General features: G+C 36.1%; 1 protein-coding gene across 3 annotated transcripts in view; it reads right to left on the bottom strand.

Moving 5' to 3' along the window:
* Nucleotides 1-14,485, bottom strand: part of GTF2H2C (GTF2H2 family member C) — a 34,410-nt gene extending 19,925 nt beyond the window's left edge. For 2 of the 3 annotated variants that reach the window (XM_054688459.1, XM_037530764.2), the window contains exons 1-9: nt 14,454-14,485; nt 11,143-11,232; nt 10,012-10,089; nt 9,367-9,403; nt 9,056-9,142; nt 7,453-7,503; nt 7,082-7,136; nt 3,723-3,828; nt 1,902-1,992 (exon numbers count right to left, since the gene is read on the bottom strand). In XM_054688459.1, the coding sequence (XP_054544434.1) occupies nt 1,902-1,992; nt 3,723-3,828; nt 7,082-7,136; nt 7,453-7,503; nt 9,056-9,142; nt 9,367-9,403; nt 10,012-10,089; nt 11,143-11,198 (561 nt within the window). In that variant the 5' untranslated portion in view covers nt 11,199-11,232; nt 14,454-14,485. The other variant, XM_054688460.1, reaches the window with a different exon arrangement.
* Nucleotides 14,486-14,853: the final 368 nt, after the last annotated feature.

Below are 14,853 nucleotides of genomic sequence, written 5' to 3'. Positions count from 1 at the left end.
TTAAAATGGCCATCCTTCCAAAAGCAATATACAGATTCAATGTTATTCCAATCAAAATTTCAATGTCATTCTTCAAAGAAATAGAACAAGTATTGATGAAATTCATATGGAATCACAAAAAACCCCGAATAGCCAAAGCTCTCCTGAAAAAAAAAGAAGGGAATGGAGGCATCACACTCCCAGACTTCAAACTATACTACAAAGCCATAATCATCAAAACTGCATGGTATTGGAACAAGAACAGACATACAGACCAATGGAATCGAATAGAAAATCCAGAAATAAACCCACAGATTTATGGTCAACTAATCTTTGACAAAGGAGCAAAGACTATGCATTGGAGCAAAGAAAGTTTGTTCAATAAATGGTGCTGGGAAAACTGGGTCGCTACATGCAAAAGAATGAAGCTTGACCACTACCTCACACCATACACAAAAATCAACTCAAAATGGATTAAAGAACTAGACATAAGACCTGAAACCATAAAATATATAGAAGGAAATATAGGCGAAACACTACGTGATTTGCACATCAAAGACATCTTTACAGACACATCACCCAAAGCAGTGATAGTGAAGGCAAAGATAAACAGCTGGGACTACATCAAATTAAAGAGCTTCTGCACAGCAAAAGAGACAATAACAAAAACAAAGAGAAACCCCACCAACTGGGAGAACATTTTTGCACCCAACACTAATGATAAAGGACTGATCACAAAAATCTGCAAAGAGCTGACGAGACTCAACAACAACAAAGAAAATAATCCAGTCAAAAAATGGGCAGAAGAGCTAAAAAGAAACTTCTCTGAAGAGGAAATGCAAATGGCCAACAGGCATATGAAAAAATGTTCAACATCATTTGTCATCAGGGAAATGCAAATCAAAACTACCATGAGATACCATCTTACACCAGTGAGAATGGCACATATTAAAAAAACTAGCAACAACAAATGTTGGCGAGGGTGTGGAGAAAAAGGAACTCTTCTGCATTGTTGGTGGGAGTGCAAACTGGTCCAACCACTATGGAAAGCTGTGTGGAGATTTCTGGACCTACTAAACATAGAACTTCCATATGATCCAGCAATTCCACTCCTAGGTATTTACCCAAAAGACACAGAAACATCAATTCCAAAGAGCACCTGCACCCCTATGTTTATAGCAGCACTGTTTACAATAGCTAAGCTTTGGAAACAACCCAAATGCCCAAAAATAGATGACTGGATCAAGAAGATGTGGTACATATATACCATGGAATATTACTCAGCATTCAAAAAAGATAAACACATGCAATTTGCAGCAACATGGATGGCGCTGGAAGGGATCATGCTCAGCGAAATAAGCCAAAAAGAAAAAGAAAAATACCGGATGGTCTCACTCATAACAGGAATCTAGAAAACTTAAATAAGGGACCAGGAAAATGAATAACTTTAAGAAAGTGAAAATCAAAATCAACAAAAAACTATGAACCAGAGACACTTTTTTGGGGGCGGGGGCGGGAGGGGAGGGATTGGGGTCAGAATGGGGGGGCTGCAATTGTATGGGGAATATAACAATAAAATTTATTATTTAAAAAAAAAAAATAAAAAAATAAATTTGATCATAAAGAAATTATTGGCTCAGGCCTCCGCGGTGGCACAGCGGTTGAGAGCTGGGTTGCGAAGCTGCCCGCAGCCTCTGCAGCACCTGTTCAATCCCTGGCCACCGGGCCAGGGTCCCACATGGTGCGCAGACCTCTCCTGCCGCCCACTGCTCCCCTCAGCAGTGTACTTTGTCACTCTGCCTGTTCCACTCTCCGCTCTGGCCCTGGTGAATTCTCTCACCCTCCCGTGTCTCTGACTGTACCCATTGCTTGTATAAATAAATAAATAAATATTTAAAAAAAAAAGAAATTATTGGCTCTACCTTGATTAAATCATAGATATTAGATGGATCACAAGTTGTGAGGCTACTAAAGATGATTAGAACTTCTCTACTTGTATGTCCAGGCATGTGTCTAAGGAAAGATATATAAAATATGCTTCAATTAGGTAAAACAAATTACACTAATGAAAAGTTTATCCAGAAATAATAATACACATGTTTATACAATTAGACTATAGAATATCTCATCTGTTTCAACAACACAAAGGAATGAATTGTAAGTATAAAGACCTTCATGTACATTTTCTAAAACTGCTCATTTTAAAAATTCTTTAATTCATTTCATAAATATTTATTGAGTACTCTTAAATTCTTGGGATAGTGATAAACAAAACTGAGAAGGTTCTTCACATCATGAACCTCACGTTCTAGATTTGTTTCAAAGTCTAAACTGTATATTGGAACTATGACAATACCAAATAGATCAACTTTAAGGTATATACATGTGACTTGACAATAGTAACCTATTTCTTGAAGACTATAATTAAACCTCATGGTGATTCAGAGTCATAACAATCATAAACATTACTTTTTGTGTACCATTTCGTTAAATGATGTCTTATGGAACCTTAAAATTTGATGAGATGTTTTCCTTTTTACTAAACAGAGATTTCTAAGCTTTTTGGAGCGATTTTATCGGCTATTTATAGTTTCTCTGCTAATATCTTCATTGTGAAGTTCTCAGTTTCCACTTGTAGATGCTGCTATTGTGCCTACCTTTGTTATATGTGTTAACCTTCTTGTCTGCTTCAAAACTAGAAAAATATTATTATATAAAGATATAAAAATCTGAGAACAGACTACCCAGGGATAAGATATATTACCTTTAACTATATTAAGTATTTCTTTAGGGGTCTTAGCTATAGTCCACATAGTTGCTACAAAACTATGCTATTAATTTACAGATATATTACAAAACAAGTTTTAAAAGTCAATAACTGAACAACAAAGTCACAATATCATACCACACTAAGTTCCAGATATAATTAATTTTCAAAAAAATATCTTTTAACTTATTTTTTGCATTGTAAATATTGCTATAGTTGTTTTTTTTTTTTTTTAAAGATTTACTTTTTGCATACAAGAGCTGGGTATAGGCCAGAGGTGTGGGGGTAAGAGGATTCACCAGAGACAGAGTGGGCAGATCTACTGAAATACACTGCTGAGGGGAGTAATGGGCGAGACAGGAGAGATCTGCTGCACCCATGTGGGTCACCTCCCTGTCAGGGATTGAACTCGTGCTGCAGTGGCTGCTGATAGTTTCACAGTGCTGCGACTTAACCCCTTGCACCATCAGTGAGGCCCTAAATATTGCTATAGTTTTAATTATATTTTTCTAAAACCATTAAGGATATACCTTACTAACTACAATAAAATTACTGATCAGGGGCCTCCCTGGTGGCGCAGGGGTTAAGTCTCAGCACTATGAAGCTATTGCCAGCCACTGTGGCATGAGTTTGATCCCCTGCCAGGAAGTTAAGCCACAAGGCACAGCAGACCTCTCCTGTCTCGCCTGCTGCTCCCCTTAACAGTATATTTCAGACTCCCCACTCTGTCTGTGGTGAATCCTCTCACCCCCCACACCTCTGGCCTATACCCAAGTTCTTGTATGCATAAACAAATAAAAATAAATCTTAAAAAAAAAATTACTAATCAACACTATACTAAACGGCATAAATGATAGTATATATTTCTATTAATGATCAGTATAGCTGGCTTTATGAAGATATGTGTTAAGATCATGATTTCAACTCATTCAAAAACTATGAAATCAATTATAAATAATAAATAGAGAATACTAACTTTAGAGTTTGCATAGCCATACTTAAGGAGTTATAAAGAGATGGTTCTCCATTGCAGGTCATATCTACAGCTTTCTTCAAAGATGTTACATGTTTCCTTGGGTTTCCTAATATAGAAATGGGATAATCTTTTAAACTTTTACTTTCAATAAAAGCTTATAAATACATTATGGAAATTAACGCTTTCCCAAAACTTACAGATTCTATGATGTTAAAGAACAGAACACTTCAATTTCTATTTTTGACAAGTTGTACTTTTATCTGAAATGTTTATTATATAAAGTCTCACTTCATACTGAAAAATAGAATACCAATAATTTTTTTTATTCTTTAGTGTGCATTTTAAATATTAACCTAGAGTATATAACTTTTTTACTATTTCCCTATTTCATTATTGTTAAGGTTAATACATTTTCACATTTTAATAGCTCTGAAATCATGTGTCTTTCAATTATTGTCAGCTCCCTGTGACACAGCTCCAGTACGAATCTATGAAGGCTACTGATGGTTGCTTCAACTGCACTATGTACATCATGCTATTCATGTTGAGTTTAACTACAATTTAAAGTGTTTTCGGAAAGGTTATTAATACAAAAGGTCATATTTTTAAGTAGAAGGACAGACCAGTGAGGTATAAATTTGTTTTAGTATATGTGCTACCGAAGTGAGCACGAGGTATAAATTTGTTATTAGTGGAGCAAAAATTCAGTGATGGAAGAATGCTTGCAATTCCATTATTTGTCTTCTGGGAGAAAAAGCAAAAGCTTTATAAAACCTAAGAAAGGAAGATTTCCATAAATAGACACAGCTGTGTTATCTTTGATTATAAAATAATACGTGAAAATATTATCTAACTCATTTCACACAATGTAAGTGAAAAAAAAACAGAAACTGACAAATACTTTAAGAGTTGATTTTGTATTAAGGTTTTTTTTTTTTTTTTTTTTTTTTTAATAGAGGCATGTTTTTATTTATTTATTTATTATATTTGTTTGTTTTGTTTATACATGCACTGGGTACAGTCAGAAGCGCGGGAGGGTGAGAGAATTCACCAGAGCCAGAGCGGGGAGCAGAGCAGGCAGAAGGGCTGAAGTACACTGCTGAGGGGAGCAGCGGGTGGCAGGAGAGGTCTGCGCACCATGTGGGATCCTCCTCCGGTGGCCGGGGAGCAGCCGGGGATTGAACCGGCGCCGCAGAGGCCGCGGGCAGCTTCGCAACCCAGCGCTCAACCGCTGCGCCACCGGGGAGGCCCGATTTTGTATTAAGGTTTAACTGCTAAGTGTTTCCTTCTTGACGGGTCATAAAATAAAGTATCTAATAAATGAATCCGAAAGTCAATGATATTGGTATTCTTCAGACCTTTTCTCCTATTTCGATACTGTCTTCATATTAATGATAATCAAAATACCATTAAATTGATTTTATCTTATAATTCATGAAAATACTCCCATACTGTTGAACATTTAAGTTATTTCTGATTTATTACTATTGTACATACTACCACAAAAAGTATTTGTAGAATATGGCTTTTCCTCTTTTACAGCATTTCCTAAGTATCATTCTAAGGAATAACCATTTTTATGGCTCTTTAAAAAAAAAAAGTTAAACTAATTAACCAGACCATGGGCACTTATAAATACCAGTTTCTCTATGGGCTATATTACTTTTGAAATTTCATTTTGCTCACCTAAGATATATAAAATAATAAAATATTGTTGAATGGTTTGTATTTACTTTTAATCACTTACTTAGATAAAGTTTCTTTTTAAATAGTTATTTAGTTCCTCTTTTTCTTCTAATATAAAGTAACTGTCTTCTTTGTTCATTCATCTACTTGGAGTCTGAATTTATCATATTTATCTGAATAAGTATTAAAACATTAACCACTTGCCACAACTAATACATATCGCAAGTTTCTGGACTCATAACATTTTAGAGATGAAAAGTACTTAAGTTCAAATCCCCCACTTCATAAGTGAGAAAAAACCTACTAAGTTGAATGTTTTCCCCAAAGATATAGGTCTATGATAGGATAAATACTTAAACCTAATTTCATGTCCCTCTATCTAATTTTCCTTCTACTATATCATAAATTTTTTTTTAAATCTCCCACTGTGGTGTCAGCTTAGGCAAAAAAGTTTGGTGTAGTAATTATGATCAGAGAAAAAGAGTGTGACTAAAGAGGCCATCTCAAGATTCTGAAGATTTTTCATCTCTATGCGTATATATGAATTCCCTGGCACTCATGGAAAACTACTATAATTGGGGAGGAGGGTTGGCCCCACATCCTTCCCTTGGGGGAACCATCCTTACCCCAACATATAACAATTCAGCTTAGGTCATGTAGTTAAGGTGGAGTTCACCTAAGCTCCAGGCTTAGGCAGCTTAGGCCTACCAACGAAATTCTTTATTCCCCTAGACACTTTAACTGTTCATAGATGGGCAGGTCATGAGCAGGATCAAGACAAGTCCTCTTAAAAAAAAAAAAAGAAAGAAAAGTCCTCTTTGGGACTTGTACTGAAACTATCCATCCGAGAGTTGGGGCTATTACACAGCTTTTCACCTCAAAGAAAACCTATCAGAGAATAAAATAAGAGACAGAGTCAAGACCACTGGAAATAACTATATGTATAATCAGCTCACCTTTAAACATGAGTCAATAATTTCCCTTTTACACTTAAGCTAGTGTGTGATTTTTTTCTTGTTACTTGCAACTGAGTTTCTTGGATCACTCTATGCTAACATACATTTCATTCCTTTTCACCATAATGAAAAAGAATTAATGATGAAAGTATGTCACTTCCTTTATGTGAATTCATGAGGATGAAAGATTGATAATCACATTTAAGGGACAGAGTATTTCACAGAAAATAAAGTAGAATTAATATTGTAAATTTGTAACAGTACAAATACTAAAGCAAACAAAATCTACCATTACTATCTTTTAAGAGGATAAAATTAAAGTTAAGCATATTATGCAAGCAAAAGGTAACAGTAACTACAATTCAATTTTTATATTCTTTCCTCTTTATAGTAGAGAAATTTAACTTTAAAAAATTAATTTTAAGATTAAGTGAATTTCTTAATGGTTACAGTAATTTTATCTTAATACTTGCAATGTAAGAATGTACAGATCTTAAACACATCTACCTCTATAGTGATAATATTCCTCATTGTGCAGAACTCAATTTAAAACAGTTTACTTTGATATCAAGAATTTAATGGAGGATTTATTAGGTGTTTCACCTAGATAGCATATAGGAAAGTTTCATCCTAATAGGCAACCTTATGAATAGGGTTACAAGGTTGGGTAAATGAAGCCAAAGCCCATGAGTTCTATAAAGGTAATTTCATGCATACCTGAGAGTTCTGTCATCTTTTCAGCTCTTTTACTCTTTGTTACAATTATTCCAATCTCAAAATAAAAACAAAAATGATTATTAATTTTACAAATTATTTCTTAATAAGAATGCACATAATTAAATTACTAATTACAGAAAGAACACATAAGGTGTGAAACTTCCTCATGATACTTTTGACAAATTTATCTATGAGTTCATACTATTTAACTTTTAGTGTTATCTTAATTTTCATTGATAAGAGTACAGGAAACAGATACACATCTGGATCACATAATAATTCACAGAATACATGCCAATGTTTTAAAAATAAATTACATTCAGTAGTAATATCAGGAATCTAATTCTGAATTCCATTACTTATACACATACCTGACTGATAGGATTTTGATCAAAATATTCCTCTACAAAGTATTCCAACAACTGTTCAAAGAACACAAAAAGGAAACAATGTATGATTAAAATTAATTAATCTTAAAATTAATCTTAAAATTAAATAAAAATTAATCTTAAATTGATCTTAAATTAATAAATCTTAAAATTAATCATTCATGTAGAAGATAAAGAAACAAAAAAATAGCAAACAAAACAGATTCTGAGAGTATGAGAACAAACTAGTGGTTACTATTTGTGGGGGAGGGGAGTAAATCAGGTAAAGGGAGTTAACAGTACTGTGGTAGATGGAAACTAGATTTTTGATGGAGATAATAATGTAGTATATACAGGTATCAAATTATGATACTATATAATGTTACTTCAATAAAATGTTTTTTGTTAAAAAAGGAAATACTTGATAAAGGCAAAATAACAACTACAGAGAACAGGTTTTGTGAAACATACATATCAAGTACAGCTTATCATGATTTTTAAGCTTACAGATTTTCAGAAAATGTTTAGTAACAAATATATTAAATAAGTGAAAACAATGCACTTTAAAGTACCTAAATGAATAAAAATATTATATACTAAATATTATATAAATTTTATAATATATAATATAAATTTTAATTTGAAATGGCAAACAATGAGATAGGTTTGAGCTAGCCCTTAAAAGATGGATTCATTTAGGGGCCTCCCTGGGTGCAGGGGGTTGGGACACAGCACTGTGTCCACAACCACTGCAGCCACAGTTTGATCCCCCGTGGGGGGGGGGGGGGCGCTCCACATGGCGCGGCAGACCTCTCCTGTCTTGCCCGCTGCTCCTCTCAGAATGTATTTCAGAAGATCTGCCTGTTCTGTTCCCCACTCTGTCTCTGGTGAATCCTCTCACCCCTCCGCACCTCTGGTCTGTGCCCCAGTTCTTGTATGCATAAATAAATAAATCTTAAAAAAAAAACAAGATGGATTCATTTAGACATATCATATAGAAACGATCTAAACAAGGAAAAAATGCAATGAAGACAGAAATAGGAGAATGACTGAGGATGGTTTTGATAAATTAGGAATAATCTAAATGTGTTTACAATTCAAAGAGGAATAAAGATTCAAAAGAAAAAAGATAACTGATAAAGCAAAATTCTGATTTCGGATGGAAGGGTACAAATTAAGCTCAGAAATAATTAGCTATTCTGGTGTATTATTTCCCTCAATGATTTAGTAGCATTTCCACTTGGCTAGTTTGTATTGACTCTTTTTTTTTTTAAAGATTGATTTATTTATGCATACAAGAGCTGGGGTACAGGTCAGAGATGCAGGGGGTAAGAGGATCCACCAGAGACAGAGTGGGGAACAGAACAGGCAGACTGACTGAATACACTGCTGAGGGGAGCAGCGGGTGGGTTGCTCCCTGGCCGGCCGGGTATCGAACTCATGCTGCAGAGGCTGCAGATTGCCTTATAGTGCAGTGCTTAACCCCTCACACCACCAGAGAGGCCCCCTGCATTGACTCTTTTAAAAAACAGTGCCTTCTTTAAAGAGTTTCAGAATTCTGAGTCTTTCCTCACATTTAGCATAAATTATAATGATTTTACTATACCTTTAAAGTACATGTCAGTCTGTTTGGCTTTAAATCTTGGTCTTCCATTGTTCTTGATCCATCTACTACCACATAAAGATGGCGCATCTAACCAAAAAAAAAAAACCGGAAAAAATAAGGACAACTTTCAAACAAAAATTTCAAATAAAATTTTTAAATTTTTTTCATTTAATATTCATATATTCTATATATTTTTTAAAACATACTCTTTTGAAAGGTATGCTATTTTAATATTATTTATTCTATCAAGCCAGAATATTCTCTAACCCAAACTAGTTCTGTGCCAGCAAAGAAAAACTGAAATAACATACCATTCCAAGTCGAACTTGTCCATGGTGCTCAAATACTCTGTTAAAATTATGCAAACATTTTAATGGAATACCATATATTATACTATCCAAAAAAAAAATATCAATAAAACTTTTCAACTAATTGCATTTTTTAGTGAGGTAAATTATTAATTTCTGGGATCCCATAATAAATGGTATTTTGGATAGTGCCTGAAGCCCCATGTTCCTGCTAAAACACTGGATGGCTACTTCCTTCCCCCTAGTCAGAAAGCTAAAAGGTCAGTTCTCAGAAACACAGGTGAAATAAAGTACTGAGGAGTGGGTATAGGTGGACAGAAAATAATATAATTTTCTTTTTGTAACACACTTTAAAAAGTTTACATACCTTGGGCCTCCCTGGTGGCACAAGGGTTAAGACGCAACCTATGAAGCTATCCGCAGCCACTTCAGCATGAGTTCAATTCCCGGCCAGTCAGGGAGCAAACCACATTGCGCAGCAGACCTCTCCTGACTCACCCACTGCTCCCCTTAGCAGTGTGCTTTGGTCAATCTGCCTGTTCTGTTCCCCACTTTGTCTCTGGTGAATTCTCTTACCCCCCCGCACCTGTGGCCTGTACCCCAGCTCTCGTATACATAAATAAATAAATTTTTAAAAAGTTTACATACCTTTTTCTCTTTGCTTTAAAGAGAATGTCTTCTATGGTAGCTTTAAGTGATCCTGATTCATCTTCTTTAAGTATCTCCCTATAACCAATAATTATTTGTTTGAAAAGATAAACTAAAAACAAAACAAAAACAAACTAAAAACAAAAACCCAAGAGAAATGAAAGCATGTTCACATAAATATTTGCACATGAATATCGACAGTTGCATTATTCACAAGAGCCAATAATTTTTTTTTTTAAAGATTTATTTATTTATACAAGCACTGGGTACAGTCAGAAGCACAGGAGGGTGAGAGAATTCACCAGAGCCAGAGCGGGGAGCAGAATAGGCAGACTGATGAAGTACACTGCTGGGGGGAGCAGTGGGCGCTGCAGGAGAGGTCTGCGAGCCATGTGGGACCCTCATCAGCGGCCGGGGATCAAACCGGTGCTGCAGAGGCTGCAGGCATCTTCGCAGCCCAGTACTTAACTGCTGCGCCACCAGGGAGACCCGATTCACAAGAGCCAATAATTATAAACAATCTAAATGTCCATCAGCTAGTGAATGGATTAAAAAAAAAAACATGGTATAACCACATGGATGAACCCTGAAAACAATGTATTAAGGGAAAGAAGACAGACAAAACTGATCACATATTAGTAGTAGATTAGTGGTTTCCTAGGGCTAGAAGTAGGAATGGAATTCACGTGAAATGGAAATGAAGGCTCTCACTGAAGTGGTGAAAATAATCTAAAACTGACTTATGGTGATTATTGTATAATTCAGTGAACTGAAATGTGTTAAATATTTTAATAAAATTTTTAAAAATAAGGCCTCCCTGGTGGTGCAAGGGGTCAAGTCTAGCACTATGAAGCTACTGCCAGCAACTGTAGCATAAGTTTGATCCCCAGCCAGGGATCTAACCCACATGGCGAAGCAGACCTCTCCTGTTTCACCCAGTGCTCCCCTCAACAGTGTATTTCAGTCAATCTTCCTGTTCTGCTCCACACTCTGTCCTGGTTAATCCTCTCATCCCCTACACCTCTGGCCTACACCTCAGCTCTTATATGCATAAATAAATAAATCTTAAAAAAAATAAAGTTATAAAAAATAAATAATGCCTAAAATAGAGAGTAATAATGCCTTACTTACCATGTTCTTTCATAGCCTCCTTCCCACCGCTTAGTTCTTTCAGGTTCTTCATCCATCTTTTTTCCAAATTGTATTATATTATTCAAAATCCTGTAAAAATCATTAAATTGTGAATTTTCTAAGGATGTCTGTCACCAAATGCATACAAATTTGAAAAGAAAGTAAAAAATATGTTATTCAAAAACTCAGCATGGAAGTTCATCATATTCTTTATAATTCACAATTCAGCAATTGTTGCTGGATAAAAGTATTAATACTTTACAAAATCCTCATGAATCTCTCTCCCATACCCAAGAAAGAGTATCAACATTTATGCACAAATTTGGTAATTCCAGATATAAGCATAATTTCACCAAAACATAAAAACATTATAGATGTAGCAAAGGATAGGACCATTGAATTATAGGAAGTAGGTATGGTGTGGATGAAGTATGATTAGCTACAGTCATTATAGCTGGACTAATGGATACATGCTGATTCATTATACAATAGGCTCCCCCCAACTCCAGCCACCACTTATCCAGCTTCATTTTCAGTTACCTGCAAACAATCATGGATCAAAAATATATAAAATGTATGTTGAGAGACTACATTTATGTAACTTTTACAGTCATGTGTTGCTTAATGACTGGGCTACTGAGAAATGTCATTAGGCAATTCCATCATTGTACAAATATCAGAGTGTATTCACATAAACCTAGATGGTATAGCCTAGTACATACCTAGGCTATACATAGGGTTCATGTTATTGACTGAAACCACATTATATAGCACGTGACTATAATCCAGCATACTATTATAACAGTTCTATTTTAATCTCTTAATGTGCTAATTAAATAAGTATACATATACATATGTATACTTTATATACACACTATGCTTCTTTCTGCAACAAAGGATAGGACCATTGAATGATAGGAAGTGGGTATGGGTATAGATGAAGTAAGATTAACTACAGTTGATTATTATATGTATGTACATTATATGTATGTACACATGTGTTTACATATGTATACTTTGTATATACATTATGCTTCTTTCTGTACATGTATGTGTTCTTTATGTACATATATACACACATACATAGAGACAGACCAGAATTATCAGTGGTTTCTGTACATGTATGTGTTCTTTATGTACATATACACATACACACAGAGACAGAATTATCAGACTTCAGAATTATCAGATGAAGATTAACTACAGTTATTATATTATTATATGTATGTACATTACATGCATGTACATTACATGCACGTACACTATATGTATGTGCACATGTTTACGCATGCATACTTCATATATTATGCTTCTTTCTGTACATGTATGTGTTCTTTCTGTGCATACACACACACACACACACACACACACATAGAGACAGACTTCAGAATTATCAGTGGTTTCAGGCATCCACTATAGGTCCTGGAATGTATCCTCCAAGGATAAGGGGAGAGTATTCTACTACCTCTTCACCTCAATGTATGTGTGAACTTTTTCAAAATCTTAAGTTTTTTAATTAATGTGTTAACTTTTATAAATGGCAAATGCTTATGACTCATAATTATACAATATTAAATCTATATATAATATTTAAAAGGATACAATATTAACCCTATATACTATGACATCAACTATTAAAAGATAAAGAAAGATATAGACATTCATTAAACAGGAGTAATGATTTCATCTGGATACAGGATCAAGGGTGACTGAGTTTTTTGCTTTTTACTCTCTTCTGTATTTTTTATATTTTCAATATGAACATGCATTCCTTTAATGACCAGGAATAAAATTAGTATTGGGAGGAACCCATTAGCCAAAATTAATTAAAATGAACATCCCTATCATATCATACCTCTCTCCTCCCCAAAGGAGTATCTGTCCCATTCCCTGCTCTCACTCAGCTTCCTTCTTCCATAAATGATCACAGGACATATGGACAAAACAATCCCATCAAGGGCAGAGAAGAAGTTTTTTTGTGTTGAGGATCATAACCAAGACTTTATCTTCCATTTATACAGTTTTTACAGAAAAATACATTTTAAAATCTAAATTGATCTATAAAAGGTCTTGTGGAATTAAAATCTATTGACAATTTGGAGAGTGCTTTAAGGCATCTCTGCTTGCTGTGGCAACTTCTACAATCAGATTATTTGTTAAATTTCTGTATGTCTCTCACTGAATTAACAAGCCACTCCCTATCATTGGGAGAGATTCATTTATTTCTGGAAATCTGGTGATTTACTTTAGGATTCTGAGTAACTAGAAGTGGCTCATTTCTAACATCTGCACTATTGCAACAGTTAACTATGTTGGTAACTTGCAGGTTTAGTGAGTGTGGTAACATGACATAAAGCAACTAAATAGAACTTTTCTATTTTCCTATGTTTCGTATTAACTGTGAAAGTAAAAAAATCAAAGGTTCACAATAACATGTTCAGTGTTTTAAAGCTCAAATTTTTATAAGCATGGCTATTGCCATCCATCATATCAATAAACTGCACTTTGTTTTTATTATTTTTAATTCTCTAAAAGCTCAGATACGAAATGAGAGGTTCCGAGCAGGAAGTCTTCTGACTCGTTGCACACAAGGACTAGATGTTGCCCGGAAAGGCAAATAACAGGGATAGAATGGAGGCCCCTGTAACAGTAGCTGTTCTAAGGGAAGGTAGATATTTACAATCTATCCTGTTAAAGGATTTAAGCATCCTGGAGAAAGATGTACTTGGTGACCAAGAGTCAGCATCACCCAAGGCCTATGACTTCTCAATATTTCATCTTCTTAAAATTTTGCTGATTCTTTCTCTGGGAATCCGAAACCAGAAAAGCCCCTTGCCCCCTTAGAAGACTGTTGGTGTGACTCCCATCACATGAGCTTACTGCTACCTGCAAACAAATAAGATCCGCACCAAACACCGCAATTTATGAAGCTTTTCCTCACACCTTACCCTGCCAAGCGCTGTGAAACAGGCAAGGGTGATTGCTGTTCCGGCCTTAAAGATGTGGAACTCGAGGCGCAAAGGTGGTAACTCTCTCGAGGCCACAGAGCAGGAGGCCGGTCACAAATTCGAAACCAGAACCACAATTCCCAAAATTGGCGCTCTAGCTTAGAGAACGGTCGTTCCCCAGGGGCTTCTGTGCAGCTCCCCAGACGGATAAAGCCCTCCCGCCTCCACGAGGCCCCTCACATCCCTACGAAATAGGACGAGGTCATTCAGCCTGCAACCCGACTCGAAGTCCCCTCCTTGCCGGAGAACCCCAAGCGGCGGCCCCCGCCTCAGCTCTGCACAAAACCCTAACCGGGGACTCACCCGTCCTGCCCGACGCCGCTCTGACCGGAAGCCCCGCCCCAGCCGCTCTAAGAACGCCTCCGAAGTCCTTCCGCTGGGCAGAGCGGCGACGCAGAAACGTTCCGGCTGCTGCGGGCTGCTGTGGCCGGAGTGGGGAGCTCCCGGACCGCGGCCCTTCCACAGCTTGGGGTTGGGGGGGAACCGCCTTCCTTCTTCCAGCTGCTTCACAAAGAAGCAGTAAAAGTGATCGCATTCGCTCTCGCAAGGTAGGACGCCAGGTAATCTTCTACCTAGAATCTGAGGTGCTTGGTTTTGTTATTTGTAAAAGGTTTCATGAAAGACTGTGCAGGTTGCTGCAGTAGCGACAGCTAAGCCTGAAGCTGCTGTGCAAAGGTTTTCCAGGACTCCTCTGTTGCTCTTG

This window comes from Talpa occidentalis, unplaced genomic scaffold, assembly GCF_014898055.3.
Source record: "Talpa occidentalis isolate TD23 unplaced genomic scaffold, MPIMG_talOcc4v2.1 talOcc4.6, whole genome shotgun sequence".
Lineage (NCBI taxonomy): Eukaryota > Metazoa > Chordata > Mammalia > Eulipotyphla > Talpidae > Talpa > Talpa occidentalis.
Note: the sequence above shows the minus strand (reverse complement) of the source record. Positions and strands in the feature narration are given on the sequence as shown.